Source organism: Lepidothrix coronata, unplaced genomic scaffold (assembly GCF_001604755.1).
Source record: "Lepidothrix coronata isolate B3197 unplaced genomic scaffold, Lepidothrix_coronata-1.0 Scaffold43, whole genome shotgun sequence".
Classification (NCBI taxonomy): domain Eukaryota; kingdom Metazoa; phylum Chordata; class Aves; order Passeriformes; family Pipridae; genus Lepidothrix; species Lepidothrix coronata.
Window position 1 is genome coordinate 2,099,440 of NW_016690223.1, and position 15,284 is coordinate 2,114,723.

Genomic DNA, 15,284 nt, shown 5'->3' on the forward strand with positions numbered 1-15,284 from the left:
GGATTTCCAGCCATCTCCCTATACTCAGAGATAAAGGAGTATAGGGAGATGGCTGGAAATCCTCATTAAATAAGATACTGCAACATCTGCAGTTGGTATTCTGAAATCTGAGTGGAAAGATTAGACTGTTGCATATTAGCCCACAAGGCTAAAGTGCAGCTCTGCACTGTTGGTACTTCTAATTGGCCTTGGGTACGGCAAGTACTTTGGTCTTGATGTACAAACAGTTTCATCTGTCAGTGTTGCAAATCTTTTGCTAAATGAATTAGTATTATTTCTGTCTCAGAAATGGGGAAATCAACACCCTAATAAATTTGGTGGCTTGCCTGAGATTGCAGTAGTATTTAGTTACTTGATGGCCATACATCAGATGTTCTGATGCTGCCGTAGTCTTTAAGCCAGGAAATCTTTCAGTGGTGCTGTGTGAGACGGTGTGCTCCTTTCTTATATTAGTTGTATTAGGTATTTCAGCAAAAATCCAGAAGTTGAGAGACAGTCTTCCCAAGAGACAAGATATCAGTGTTTGCCTAACTGCTGGTGTTTTACTGCTCTGCAAGTCAGCAGCTGCAGTTGCTGTCGAGCCCAGGGGTGAGTGGGAGCCAGTGAGAGGCTGCCCCGGACCGCTGCCTCTCATGTGGCACTTCAGCAGGGAGCCCTGTGCCAGCCCTCCGACCCAGTGGGCAGTCTGTCCCCCTGCTCTCCTGGGCTTCTCTGTCACCTGCTGCTGGCCCCTGTGCTTGATCATGCTGGCTTTCCTGTCTATACAGCAAATGTCTCACAGCGGCCCTTCAGTGTAATCCCCAGTGTGCACTCTGGGGAAATTCCTACCTGCCATGGAAAAGGCAGAAAACTCTGGAACCAATCTTATTCTACCAATATTGATGGGGAATTTGGTCATTAATTTTGAACAGAATTGAGCTGAGTAGGATGCATACATAATGTATTCAAGGTATAATTTTCTTTGCATACTACCTTGCATCTCACAAGGCTTCCCCCTTGTCGCTTCAGAAATACTTCTCATTAGCTGAATTCTTCTTGGTAGTCTTTCAAAGCACTTGACTTTTACAAGTGATAATAAATGCAATAAATCTCCTTGCTTGCCAATAAAGAAACATGTTGATTCAGTCAGAAAAACATTGAAGCATTTGGAGTAAATTCAGGTGGGTGGAGTTATGACTTGATAATTTAGTTTGAGTTTGAAAACAAACGGCCATGAGATAAGGACTGTGTAAACTAATGGTCTGCTGAGTGTTTGAGTGTTAGGGCTGGTGGAGTCACATAGCCAGGTTACCAGTGGGTAATGATGATACTCTGCTGCCTCAGAGGTATTCTTCCCATTCTGCAATTCAGCTGCTGGCATGTCTTCTTGAAAATATGCAAGAATGTGAAATAGCTGTTCACTGGGTAGGGGAGGGAAAGCTATCGGCAAAAGAAAGTCTTAGCTAGTTATGACAGGAATTTCTAGTTCCAAAGAATCAACAAAATGCTTCTTAGCCCTGTACTACGAAAACGAGGAGGTTGCCATTCTTGTCTAAAACTGAGAATTTCACGACTGTCAGAGATTAAAAGAGGTAACCAATGCCTTGAGAAATAGTATGGACACAGGCATGGAGGAGGATACAGTGGTAAACCTGGTTAAGTGGGATAATGTTGACTGTGGGCCAGCATAGAATTCCTGCAAGGTCTTGAGACAGCTGTCCTAACTTTTCTAAATAAAACAGCTAAAATGCTTAGTGACAGTCTCAGTGTCCAGGGAGGGCTGCATTAGAAAGGATACTTGTATTTCTGAATTGAATTTGGTTATTTATATGTTTCTGCAGCAGACCTTTTCTATACTGAAAGTGAAATTTATTTTCAAGTGTACTAAATCTGCAAGCCTTCTTTATCCAGAGTAGAAAATCTTTGATTTTTGTGAGCCAGCTACAAAACAATTCCCCGTACTTGCTGTGTGGGTGGAGAGTCATACGTGAGTTCTGTGGTGCAAATCACGGAAGCTGCTTGAGATCAGGCATGTAGCATATAGGAGACTGTACGTTCAACTACTGCTGTCTAGACTGGGCAGCTTCTTTATTTTTAAATCAAGTTAGTTCCCTTCAATTAATTTAACTGATGGTAAGGGTTTTTTACTCAAGTTAATACCAGTTATGTTAGAGTATGGTAGCAGAGGAGAAAATGCACCATTCTTCTTAATTGAGTCAAGCCTTATTTTAAAGCAGATTTCCTTAAAGAAATAATTTTTATTCCCCCCTCGGCTGTTACTGCAGATTTCTGCAACACGGTTCTTTACTGCACACGGTGCAGACAGACCCTCAGCGAGACCGTAGTTTCATGACACACAGAGTCAGCAGCAGAGCCCCCGTGCGCGATCCCCGCCTGTCGCTCCCGCACATCCCTGTGGGGCCCGGCTCCCGCTCACACCCGCAGGGCGGGTGTTTGGCTGCCACACTCCCGAGCGCGCAGCTGGGCCGGCAGGGTCGCTCGTCCTCGGCAAGAATTACCTGCCCGCCGGGAGGGTGTTCAGAGATGCCTCCCCCGCTTCTCTTGCGAGGGGAGGCAGTGGCAGGGCTGTGCTCTGCTGACCCTTGGGCTCCCGGGGCTCATCGGTGCCCGCAGCGGTTCAGAGGGGTCGGCCCGGCCGGGCCGGGGGTAAGGACACTCGCACAAGTGGGAGCACCGCGGCCGCCGGTTCGGGCGGGCAGCGCCGCCGGTTCTCTCCGCAGCGGGGACTTCCCCAGGCGCCTCCCGCCGCCCTCTCGCCCACGGACACCCGTCCGCCCCCGGGCAGCGCCGCCGGCCCGGCGCGACCCCGGCGCCGCCGCCGGGCGGGCGCCCCGCGGGAGGCACCACCAGTCCCGCTGCCAGCCCGCGGAGCCGCCGCCCTCCCCCACCGCCGCCGGCCCTGCCTCCCTCCCTCCCTTACGCGGCTTCTCCCGTCGCGGCTGGCCCAGCCCACGTTTTCCGTCTCTCCCCTCCCTCCCTGGTCATGTGTCGCCTTTTTTGTTTGCAGTGGAAACAATTTTTCGCTCTCGGGCTCACACCGAGGCGACCGCTGCCCGTCGGGAGCGCGGGGCGGGCGGGCCCCATGCAGGCGGCGGAGCCCCGTGCGCCGGGACCCCCGCGGCACCCCCGGGGCTCGGGCTGAGGCGGGGGCGCACCATGCCCGGCTCCGTCAGATGAAAGTTTGCGCCACTGCCATGACGGGACCGCGGTGAGACCGCCGCCCCCCACCAGGTGAGTTATTATTGTTGTTGTTGGCGGGGGTCGCCGCCGCGAGGGCGGCGCGGTGCAGTCCCGCCCGGCCCGGCCCGGCCCAGCCCGGCCCCGCGCCACAACTTGGCCGGGAGTTGGTGCGCGGCCCGGCGCGCGCGCCTCCGTGACCCCTCCGAGCCCGGCCATGCTCGCGCCGCGGGGGCGCGCCCGGCCCGAACCAGTCCGGCGGGGACCGCGCGGGGACCGCGGTGCGCGCGCGCGCAGGCACGTGCGGTTGGTGCGCGCAGGCGGCGCGCGGGCCCGGCGCGGGCCGGTGACATCTGCCCGGCATTGGCGGGGTGCGCGGCGCGCGCCGCCCGGCCCGGGCAGCGCCGGTCGCCTGGCAACGCCATTGATTGGCTGCGGCCCCGGCCAATGGGCGCCCGCCCCCGCCCCCCCCGCGCGGCGGGAGGCGGGCAGGGGCTTTGCCCGGCGCCCCCCCGGGCCGGGGTGCGGGGGCTGCGGGGCCGGGGCAGCCGGAGCGTCCGCGAGTGCCCGTGGGCTCAGCTGCGGGACCGCGTGTGACCGGCGCTCCTTTGTCTGCCGGTGGGGCGCCGCCACGGGCCTCGTTAGCAGTCCCCCCGGAACCCCCACGCGTGGCCCCAGCCGGGCCCCGCCGCCGCGGGGGCAGCCCCGGGCACCCCGCCCGCTCACCGCGGCCCCGCCGACAGCCGCTGTCCGGCCGGGCCCCGCCGGCCCTCCCTGCTGGCCCGAAGGGGCTCCGCGGGGCCGCGGCCGCCCGGTCACCCCTGCTGCTTGAAGCGGGGAAAGAGAGACAGGGAGAAAAATCATGGAGTGATATGGCCCTTTGGGAGGATACTGGCAAATAAGCAAATTAAACAGAAAGAGAGCAGCATGTTGTCATAGCAACAGTGCAATTAAATTACTTTACTGTCAGCCATCATATAATTTTCCTGTTTAGAAGCTCATGGGACGTAACTTCCATTTGGAGTCAAAGTTGAGCGTGCGGCGTAGGTAGGCAATGCCGGAGCCCCAGGACGCCGGCGATTCCCTTGTTTACCTTCTGGCTGCGCTGGCTGCAGTTTTGAAAGCTAGGAAGTGGGACCGACGTAAGTTTTGTCACACGGTGTTTATATCTGCCTTGGTATTTTTTCCTTTCCCTGATACTACTCGTGTAAAACTGCACATTCTCAGTATCTTGAGTGATGGTGTGTATTGAGGGGTTTCTGTGCAGAAAAGTTCTGCGTTTTTATTTTTAGTATTGGCTGCTTTGGTGTAATGTGTTTATAGAAAGACCCGAGGAACTTTCAGTTTTCATTTTTGCCCGTTTATAACAGCTGAAATAAAGTCCATCATTTCTCTTTCCCAGAATGGCTGCGTTGCTTTATTTTTCCTTGCAGATAGATGATTTATTCTATTGTTACCTGTAGGTTTTTTACCTTTTGTTCATGGTATTGACTATGTGATTGCATGACTTCAGGGAGCTGCTGAGGTTATGTTTTAGGTACAGGGAATCATTTTGTTCTTATTCAGTGTTTGTGCAGGAAGTCTCATCCTTTTGAAATATATCATTAATTTAACTCTTTCAAATTTTTGTTCTACTGTTGTTTACATTTCCAGACCTAAATCCTGGCAGTTTGACTGCATATAGAAGCCAAGTGAGCCTGTCTCCTGCTTCTGAAGTAGAATTGTTGGTCTCCTATCTGATTCTCTTGAGTTGGGCAGGTGCCCAAGTTCACTGAGCTTAGAAGGGCTCAAGGCATCCCAAATATTACAGCTCACAGGTGTCCCCCCTAGGGCCTGCTTACACAGTACCCTCAGCAGCTCATCTGACCTCTCCCAGGCCACTGTTGAGCATTACAGCAGACTTTCTGACTGTTTTCTACCGTGTTTGAAATACAGTTCAGCTAATGTTAGCATCTTCTCTGTTTACATATGTTTTAAAATGCTCTATTCCTCTGGCACTTGTTTCCCCATGTCTTGGCCCTGGTCCCAAAACTACCGTGTGTTGCTTTCTCTTCTCTTTTCTCCTGCCCTTGATGGTTTTGAAGTTCTGCTGTCATTTCTGAGTTTTGATGCAACTGAATCCATAGTCAAATTGGATATTTGTCTGCCCTGGCCTTTAGCCAGAGTGACTTTAACATGGTGCTGTTGTATTGTCCTCAAATGTGAAACAGCTGAAATTGAAGAACTGCCCTTAAGTCACTGTTACTTAGGTTTTTTTTAGTTCACATGCTTATTAAAGTGATACAGTCAGATACAATGAATGATTTGATACACCTGTTCATCATTAAAGGGACATGTCTCCGAGATTTCCTGTGTGGGTCTTCATGTTCATGCAGAACTGAGATATATCTGGATTATCATCCTATTCCATTGACTGAAATTTCTTCCTGTGTGCTGACTTTAGATTATTTTACTCAACAGTTGTGGATGTTTGTGAACCTGTCAGGTGGCAAAAGGCTAAGTGACCAGTTAGGGAAAAGCTGTCCAAACACTATGCAAGATCTTTTTATGAGCTAACTTTTCTCTTCTGTTTCTTTCTCCCTTTCCTTTGGATTCACTCTCCCAGGAGTTGCTGTCTAAATGGGTCCAGTCATGCCTCCCAGTAAGAAGCCAGAGGGCTCAGGAATTAGTGTTCCCAGTGGACTGAGCCAGCGTTACCAAGATAGCGATTTATCAAAGGCACTTCACGATGACGAGGACCTAGATTTCTCTTTGCCTGCCATCAGATTAGATAAAGGGGCCATGGAAGATGAAGAACTAACTAATTTGAACTGGTTACACGAGAGTAAGAACTTACTGAAAAGCTTTGGGGACTCGGTGTTAAGGAGTGTTAGCCCTGTTCAGGACATTGGTGATGACACGCCACCGTCTCCTGCCCACTCTGACATGCCCTACGATGCCAAGCAGAACCCCAACTGCAAACCTCCTTATTCCTTTAGCTGCCTCATATTTATGGCCATTGAGGACTCACCAACCAAAAGACTGCCCGTAAAGGATATATACAACTGGATCTTGGAACACTTTCCATATTTTGCAAATGCACCCACTGGATGGAAAAATTCTGTGAGACATAATCTATCCTTGAATAAGTGTTTTAAGAAAGTGGACAAAGACAGAAGTCAGGTAAGTTTGGAACCATGGAAACGTATGTGGTGCTGAAAATATTCACCTGCTAATCCCAGAATGTGTCCTTAACAGTGAAATACAGAACATTCAACCCTGTCCCTGGTAACGTAGTTCATTAAATTCAGAGCGCCAACATTTCTTTAGCATTGCTCATTCTGATTTTATTAAATTCATTGTCTAGACATCTGTAAGAAAGCACTCGGGGGGTGTGTGTGTGTTTTTTTTCTTTTCCCCCCAGCTGGTGTCTTCATGCATAGTGGTTAAATATTGTTTTTAGTTATCATGCTGTGGTAATGGTTTCCAGCTATACTAGATGAATGTAATCATGTTATAAATAGGCTGCTTGCTGTTCTTGGCTAATACAAATGTATAGTGAAAGGGTATGCCTTATGTAAGAGTCCATCTCTTTTTCCCTGGTCAGTGTTGTATTCTGAAAAAACTTTACTTTTACTTACACCAGCAGAAGTAGTTCTGAATTTTGGTGATGAAGCTTTGTTCCATTTCAAGCAGGTTTTAGAAAAGCTCTTCAAAGAGATGAGACAGGTCTGGCATCAAAGGTGAAAATTACCATTCACCAAAATTTCAGTTGTTCTCTCCCTGGGCTCACGTAGCTTCTGCGCCTGGTGCAGTGCAGAGGCCTGGGGAGCACATCTTTGCTTTCTGATCTCAGTTGTTGTCGCCTGGTTTCATTGCTGATTCCTCAGCGTCGTCTGCAGGAAGAGTCTGTGTGTGAGGGAATGGGGAAGCGGGCGGAGCAGCGGAGGCAGAAAGGACTGCCTCCACACAGCCTTCTACTGCGTCAGTGTGCCTGGGAGCAGGTATCAGTTTCCGAAGGGGACTGTCTCAAGAAGCAGTGGTCTGGATGAATCTTTGGCAAAGTACGGATATACTGATAAAAATATCAGCTTGCAGATTAATTTCAGAGGCCTTCCCACAGGTTAGGGAAATAAATAGCAGGTAAGATCAAATCACTGATGATCTGTCTCTAAAACTGGCTGAAGATCAGACAGTGGACACTTTTCCCTGGCAGAAACAATAGATGCACTCAGATTTTTGTATTTCAGTGAGGTAAATGCTGTGATTGTCTTATAACTGGTTACCCTGAAACTAGACTTCTGTTGGTGGTGCTGTTCTCCCTATTTTGTGTGCTATTTAACTTCAAAAGCTGTGGAATAGAAGCTCAAGTAACTCTAGAGGAAGAGTCATATACTACCCTAAGCTAGAAACTTTTCATTTTAGATTACTTAATTTTCTCTTCTCTGGAGCTTTCCCGTTTTAAAGGATTGACCCTTCTATCTTTCTTTTCTTTCTGTTTTTAAAAATACTATTACACAAAATCCATGTTTCCATATTGCTGATCACACACTGTGTTGGTATTTTTATCAGTTAGTTGCTGTGAAAGATTGTGTGTGAGATTAAAAAAATCTGTTTCTGAACTGGATCTTGTTTTGTGTAAACCAGAGTCTTAAATTCTGGTTTGGAAGTGAGACTATTATAACAAACGCCACACCAGACTTTCCTGATCCTGTCCCAGACTGTAAGAAATCTTCACACAAAGCATTTAAGCCCCCCCCAAAATACTGTAACTTGCAAGGCATGTGTTTAACACTGTCATTTGTGTTTTGTTCAGTTCCTCTTCCTCTGTTTACAAGTTGACTATTCAGATTTCAGCTTCCTTCCTATGAGGAGCTTCTCTTCATGTCTATCTGTCAAATATCTGGCAGTCCACTGAGTTGATATGAACAATACCACAACGTGCTGCCTTTCCACAGGGAAGTGGCACAGCACCATGCATGACTAGTCACCTATGTCTCAAATTCATGATTAGAACCATGGTTACATAGACAACAAGGTGTGGTGGGAGGCCCTGCCTCTATGAATAACAAGGTGGAGTTTTATTCATTCCTGGGAAATCCCAGATTATGAGAAAGAATTTCTTCCACTTTCTGGAGATGCTAATAACTGCAGGTAGCCAGCGTTAAGATGAGTGGGACGGGAATCTTAAAACATAAAATGCACCACAGCAGGTCTTTTAAGTCCCCTGCTGGGTTTTTCTCATGTCCTGGCCAAGAGATGTGGCAGACAGAGTCCTGAGCACAGAATTGGCCCTCAGTCAGAGTTGCTGAATCAGGTGCTTGACAGCTAATTGTGGACTTGGAAAGCAGTAAATGTCAACCGATGGCTTTGAAAATACCTTCGTGTGTGTGCGTGCCCACGCACTCTTTGGGATTGATTCGAGTACCTTGCAGCAAATATATATGATGTTCAGAAGGAAGGTGTCCATCTAAAGGGTTCTATGGGTTTGGTCTTGGGGCAGGGGAAAGGGGGGTTTTCATCTCTTAGGAATCATTTTGTGCCACTTATTCTCCTTTGCAGCCAGATCCTGCAAATTGCAGGTGTGGAGTCTGCCTGGTTTACTGTTTTTATGTGGAGGAAAAAAGGCAGCATTTAACAAATGGCATGTTATGAAATGCTAACAAGATGGGCTCTGAAACATGTACAGTATGGGGGGAAGGAGTTAATCAGTGCTGGGAATTGCAGGCATTTGCTGGATGATGTGCATTGACACATTGCGAAAAGCTAGAAGCCTTTTCTCTCATAGTTGTGCTTTCCAGTGTTTGTGTAGCCTTTCAGTAATCGTTTTTCTAAAAAAAGTTCTGCTGAACACTTCATTCTTTTTTGAATTCCCTCTGCATAGTAGTTTTCTCAATCTTGGGTGCCACTAGTTTATATTCATGGGGCTAAATATGCATCTAATAGTTTGCAGCTTTTTCTGCCTGTGTATGAACGCTTCAATTTCCTGATGTAGATCATTGTAACAGAGAGGGGGGAAAAAAAGGCAGCCTGCATCACTTCTGTTTTTGACTTGCCCTGTCCTGGTGCTTTTAGGTATACCAGGAAAAGACGTTTTTCTGCTCGGATTTGTTTTTACACTGCTGCTATTCCACTTCAGCTGTAGTGCCATCAGGCTTACCTGGCAAGCTGACAGCGTGGCTATTCGTGTAACTTTGCGATGAGGCTGATCTGGATCGAGACAGAGAGCTGGGCTGAAGAAGGGAAAATGCTGAGCCCTTGATTGTACAAACCTCTTTGCATTGAGCTCAGCAGTTTAATAGTAGTTGGCCAGGGTATGAAGTATCACATGATGGGGAATAGATGAGGAGTTCCCTGGCTTTGTTTATACTGCCAGACCTGTGAATTCACTTGTTCAGATTAATCCTATTGTGAACATACAGATCTAAATGTCCTCTAGTGTGTGTCCCATTTAGTACAGCCCGTTAGTCCCTGACTTCCCTGACTTCCCTACCATCTGGTCCTTGGCTATAGAGAGGAATTTTTCTTGTATATGTGTCTCCATAGCAACGAGTTTGCAGTTGATATGGAAAGTAAGCAGTTGCCCTAGCAACGGAGTTACTGATGTGGCAGCTTCTCTGCTTGCAGGGAAAGGGCTAAGCTAGTTCAGACCCATTATGTAGGTTTGCTGTGATTATAGCTGCGCCCACTAGTGCTGCTTGAGCTAAGGGGCTGCTGAAAAATTTTGTTACAAGCCCTACTTTTTTCTCCCTTGAAGATTTGTTTTATTCATGTAGGTATTCCTGCTTTGAACAAGGACTGGTAGGATTGTCTTTTCAGGGTGTGTGATAAGTCTGTGCCTTTTATGAATGCAGACTTCCTCAGTCATCGTTACCAGATGAGGGGAAATGATGTTTGACCTCATTGGCTTCTCTGCAATATTTTTGTCTCAGTGAACAGCCTGCAGTTATAAAGGCTGGAGCTCTTGTCCCCTTGCTCTTCTCTGCTATTCTGCTGTATTTTCCCTGGTTTGTGCTTTTTTGAGCATCCATCCTATCGAGAGCGCTCCTCTTTGTGTCTGCTCTGTGTTGTCTGAGATAGGGAAACACACACATGCTCCCAGCTGTGTGCAAGCTGAAGAAATTCAAGCATAATGAAGGTTTGCTTGGCACTTGTGCTGAGGGACATCTTAATAAAAATGTAATGAGGGTAAAGGATATGTTTATGGGGATGGGGGAAGAAAATTCTCCTTGCTTGATGTGGAAGTTATTCTTAGAAGTACGTGGTCCATAACTGGGTCATGGAGATCGAGCCAGGCTCCTCCTCCGTCTGGAGCAGGCTCTGAGATCTGAGGACTCCCGAGTGGTCCTTGAGCTCTTGGAGAGCTGATGTCCAACTTGTCCTCATCTGATGTACTGCCTCTCATAAACGCTCTGCCAGAGCATCTGACAGGAGTTGTCGGGGACCCTTTGGGCACAGGAGACTGAAATTTCAGGAGTGCCTCCTGCAAATGTCTTTTCTGTGATTTGATAGTGTTTGGGCTTTTGACAGATAAAACCATGCAAAAAAAAAGTGCTATCGAGTGAGAGGAAAAGGAGCCTGCTTGTTCTGTGTTAGAATCTCCTAATCCAGTCTGCATATGCACAAAGGTGAGGGACATGGGACCCTGTCCTCCCTCTTTTACTGCTGTTATTGGAGAAGATTTTCTGTGAAAGTTCGGTGGCAGTCTCGAGATAGAAATATCTCCTCTGTTTTTAATGTTTTTATTACCCAGACTGACCCAAATAACAGAAGTGTCAAGATTTCACTGCATTTATAACATCTGGTGGAGCTAAAGTGAAAAGAAACCCAACAAAACAACCCCTCAGATTCATGTTAAAGGCTTCAGATAATATTGAATCCATTAATAAAATACTGCTCTAAATAAGTGGGTGCAACTGTTAATTTCTCAAATTATTAAAAGGATATATTTTGGTTTTAATTTGGAATTTGTCTAGTTTTAAATTGAAATTCATTTTCTTATATCTTTATCTGTCATACCATAAAGCTCTCTAATATCAGAAATTTTCTCTTCAAATTGGTATGTGGAGAAATGAGGGTCATCTCTTTCTAGAGCAATCATAAAAGTCTGTAGAACCATACTGTAAATAGAGTTTCTAGATATCTGACAATTTATGGAGAGCTTTTCTTGAACCCTTTCGGTTTTGTTTTTGAATTGCAAACCGTAGAAATTATGCAGAATATTTAAATAATAGATTTCCTGAAGCTGTGCATGGAAATAACACTCTTCCATTTCACTGGCTTCCAGCTGCTTGACTTCACATCAGAGCTAACTCTTTGCAGTGGAGTCTGTCTGTATGAACTGTTATAGAGCTTTAAAAATCACAGTCAGTTCTTTTTCAAGTAATGATGAGGAGCTGGCAATATCTGGGGAATCCTCTGAACCTTACATCTTAGGTATTTATGCTGTCTTGCTCTTGATTATGATAGCCCATGTGCAGGCATCCTGCTGGGTAACTGGAGTGTTGGTTGTACAGTGACAAGCTATTGACCTCCCAGAGGAGATTGGCTACTTAGGTTCAATAAACTGGAGTAAGGGGGCCCTGTCTGTGCTCTTCACCCATAGCAACGATGCAAAGTGTGTTAAGCAGCATTGAAGGAGCCCAGGAAAGTAGGAGCTGCTCTTTACCATTGGCTTTGGGCTGTGGTGGGGTTAATGAGTCCATTTTTTAGCTGTGATTGCACTCCCTAGCTCCTGACTGTTTGCTCCAGCACCTTCTTGGCACCTTCCTGAATGTAGTCTCTGCCACACAGTGAAGGTTAAGATGAAATGAGAACAGAAGTTTAAATACAATGGGAGGCTTTCTTCTCTGGAGATGTTTCTTTTTGTTTTCCCTTAGGAGCAGGACTGTGCTATTGCTATTTGCAGTTTAAGTGGCCTATGTTAGTGGCTCTTTGTGGTGTTCTACAGCTGATTTAAAGTGATCAAAGTCTGGGCTGCCATCATCATGCATTATCCCTGCCCAACCTGGCCACCTGTTCCCTTTGATGGGAGATGGAACTGATCTGGGGGTGTATTGCCAGCCCCTCCTCAGCTCATACTGGCACATGTGTCACCACACAATGAGCGGGCTGAAAACTGTTTGCATAATTTTTTTGGGGTCATTTTTCAGTGGGCTAATTTAGCTGGATTCATTTTCAGCTCCCTGTTTAGTTCATGGTTACTGTGGTCAGTGGAGCACCAGTGTCAGCACAGGCCGTGGGCTCAGCTCTGTTTAATCTGGCACGAAGCTGTGCCTTTGGCTTCCAGCCAGCTCAGAACTGACCTGGTGACAGCAGGAGATCGGGAAGGGAAGGGATGGAGGATGCTCTTACCTTTGAGAGCACAGGCTGCACTTAAATCACTGAGGCTGCTTGTCTGTTCAGCTGGATACATGCTTGGTGCTGGATTGGATCCATAGGACAGAGGTGAAAGGTCCTATGAAAGTTACGCTGGGATGTGCGTGCACACGCATGTATTTTCTCAAGGTTTGTTTCTTTCTGTTGCCCAAGGTTCTTAATATTGCTGGTAGAGGTGGCTCTGCATGGAGCTGTGTTCTATATCCTCTGAAAAACTATTGCAGGAGAGGAAAGGATGTCTATAAAACCTATTGTCAGGCTTGTTCATGCTGCTATTGTTACATTCTCATCACCTCCTAGGTTTCTTCCTATTTGTCAGAGAGCTAATGAACTGCCGTTGTCACTGCCAGCAGAGGAAGCACAGGTCCTGGGGCAGCATTCCGGTTGAGCACAGGAAGCATCGCTGATGAGGGGCTAGAGGACAGGGGTGCACAGGAGCACTTCTACATGTCCAGTAGCGAATGTGGCAGGACATGTCCCTGAGCACCAGGCATGGTGGCTGTTGTAGCTGAACATCGGAGATGAACTGGGCTTGCTGGTCTGCCTGGTGTAGCTGAGTGTATGCTCTCCTGTCTTGCACTTCATTCTTCAGCAAAACGTCAAAGAATCCATTTTAATTACTAATATATATCCCTTGGACTTCCTCCTTCCTTTCTTAAAAGGAAAGTGAAGTGTTTTACCTTGTCTGAAAGAGCCCAGCAGACTGTGCTGTGTGGCTTCTTTTCCTAGGTGAAGACCTTGTGAAAAAGCATTTAAAAGTCTTGATCATAACTGAGCAGCTGAAAATAATTGAGGAGTTGAGAATGCTCTTTAGGCAGCCTGAGTTACTGGAGAAGCTTCCTTTCTTTGCTCTGGATTCAGGCGGTTGCTATGTCCTGCTTGCTGAGCCAGACAGCTGAAACCTTGGTTCAGTCCTGCAGGATCTTCACATTTCTGGTAAAGTCATTCAAATTACTTGACCTGTGGCATCTGGGCAGCAGTCTCCAGGCTGCTCATACCTGCTCCTTCTGTGTTGTTTTCAGCTAATTGCTGTATCTTCATCATAAATCTAGTTAAAAAAAATGAATGGCCTAGAGTAACATAAGCCAAAATCCTTATGAAGAAGAGACCCTGTGTGATTGTTTTTAATTTAGTTGGTTGTTCCTCATATGTCGAGCAGTGGTGGGTTAGCATGTAAAAGTAATTGACTTGTGTCATTTCAAGACTAGGCAGACTGTTGCTAGATGATGTCATGGTGCAAGCACTGTATGTAGCTATAACAAAGCACTGTGTCACAAAACTCAACAAGTCCTACACTACAAGTATAGTTTAGTTTTTGTGACTTAATTCTTATGTGTCTTTTTCTGGCTTGGAAGAATTCAGGCATGGAAGTAATACCATATGCCTTTTTTAATTGTGTATACAAAGGTGGCCCTTCTGAAGGAGCAGACATGTTGCTGTTGGACAGTGGCCCTGTGGATGGTTTCAGCAGTCTGGCTGGTCTGTGACTAACTGGCCTCATAGGTGGAGGCAAGGAGCACGTTCCTCAGTTGTGCTGCTTTTATCAAGAGCTTCCTGAGGTATTTTCCCTTCGAGCAAAATTAGCATCCAGGACTGAAGTTCCCAGCAATTCTCACCTTTAATTACACAAGGGAGTGCAGAATGCCTTGGCTCTGCCATACCATCCTGTCCATGATTCCTCTTAGCCTGCAGCCTTCAGATCTTACTGATCAAGTGGCTGGAGCTGCTGAGGTGCCTGATAGTTGGGACAGGCACCCACACATGCTCATCATCACTGCCATGTCTGGCCATTTATTGCAATGGCAATAAAACAGTGGATATCTTTTCTTGAGAAAAAGCACATTTGTAACAGCCTGGACACTGACAAGGTTTATCTACTTTCTGGCAACAAAACTGGCTTCTAAAGAGTCCTAAATTTCATGTTGTTGTCACTGGTGTCAAACTCACCAGTGTTAGAGGTCATGAAAGATAAGCCTCAGGAGAGAGGAAGAAGGGGAGTGATCTGCCTGCTTTGGTAGACAACTGTTTTTCCTCCTGAATTTTGGTAGGTCATCATTGGCCCTTCTAAGCCTGAAGAGGGCTTTCCTTTTTTTTTTTTTCTATTCTCCCACCAGTTTGGACTCCTGACTTCAGAGGAGCTGCTTTTGGTTTACTCTTGAGTAAACAACAGCAGAATTGCGACTGAGGGCTGTGGAAAGTAGCAGTTGTGGCCATAAATGATGCCACTGGACCTTACTCAGTTATCCATTTTAATAATTTTGGAGACAGTATGTTTAAATTCTTTTTCTTTTTTTAATTCATTTGTTTCAGTTTAGTTCTTCAAATTCCATTCTGGGTGTTAAGGAAAAACTGTCTTGGGGACTGGTGTAGGAATTTGTGGGAGGACTCATTCCAAGGATCTTAAATGTGAGTGGTCTTTCCATGTTGTAGTAGAAAAGAAGCAAATTGCTGCCCTTAGCCAGTGACTTAAGATACCAAAACACTATCTACAGCATGCTGAATTGCTGTATTTCAGTGCAGAAGTGAACAGTAGTAATTTACCACTAGTTGAGAACTCTTGGGATTTTGAAGCACTGGTGTAACTTGCTGAAAGACAGTACTTGGTAAGCAGAGGAATGAATGGGCTTCTGTGCAGGGAAGTCTCAACAGCATGGGGAATTTTCTGTGGCAGTACATGGAGCAGAAACTTATTGATGGTATTTTGCATAAGACAATCTAGTTGAATGCTAAATTCACACTCATTCAAGCTT

The 15,284-nt window shown here is 46.6% G+C and overlaps 1 protein-coding gene across 8 annotated transcripts in view; it reads left to right on the forward strand.

Moving 5' to 3' along the window:
- The window catches only part of FOXN3 (forkhead box N3), a 207,898-nt gene that overhangs the window by 68,861 nt on the left and 123,753 nt on the right, over positions 1 to 15,284 (forward strand). For 6 of the 8 annotated variants that reach the window (XM_017813826.1, XM_017813831.1, XM_017813830.1 and 3 more), the window contains exons 1-2: positions 3,121 to 3,231; positions 5,783 to 6,339. In XM_017813826.1, the coding sequence (XP_017669315.1) occupies positions 5,797 to 6,339 (543 nt within the window). In that variant the 5' untranslated portion in view covers positions 3,121 to 3,231; positions 5,783 to 5,796. Of the gene's footprint in view, positions 1 to 3,120; positions 3,232 to 4,019; positions 4,320 to 5,782; positions 6,340 to 15,284 lie in introns of those variants that run through there. The other 2 variants (XM_017813827.1, XM_017813829.1) reach the window with 2 other exon arrangements.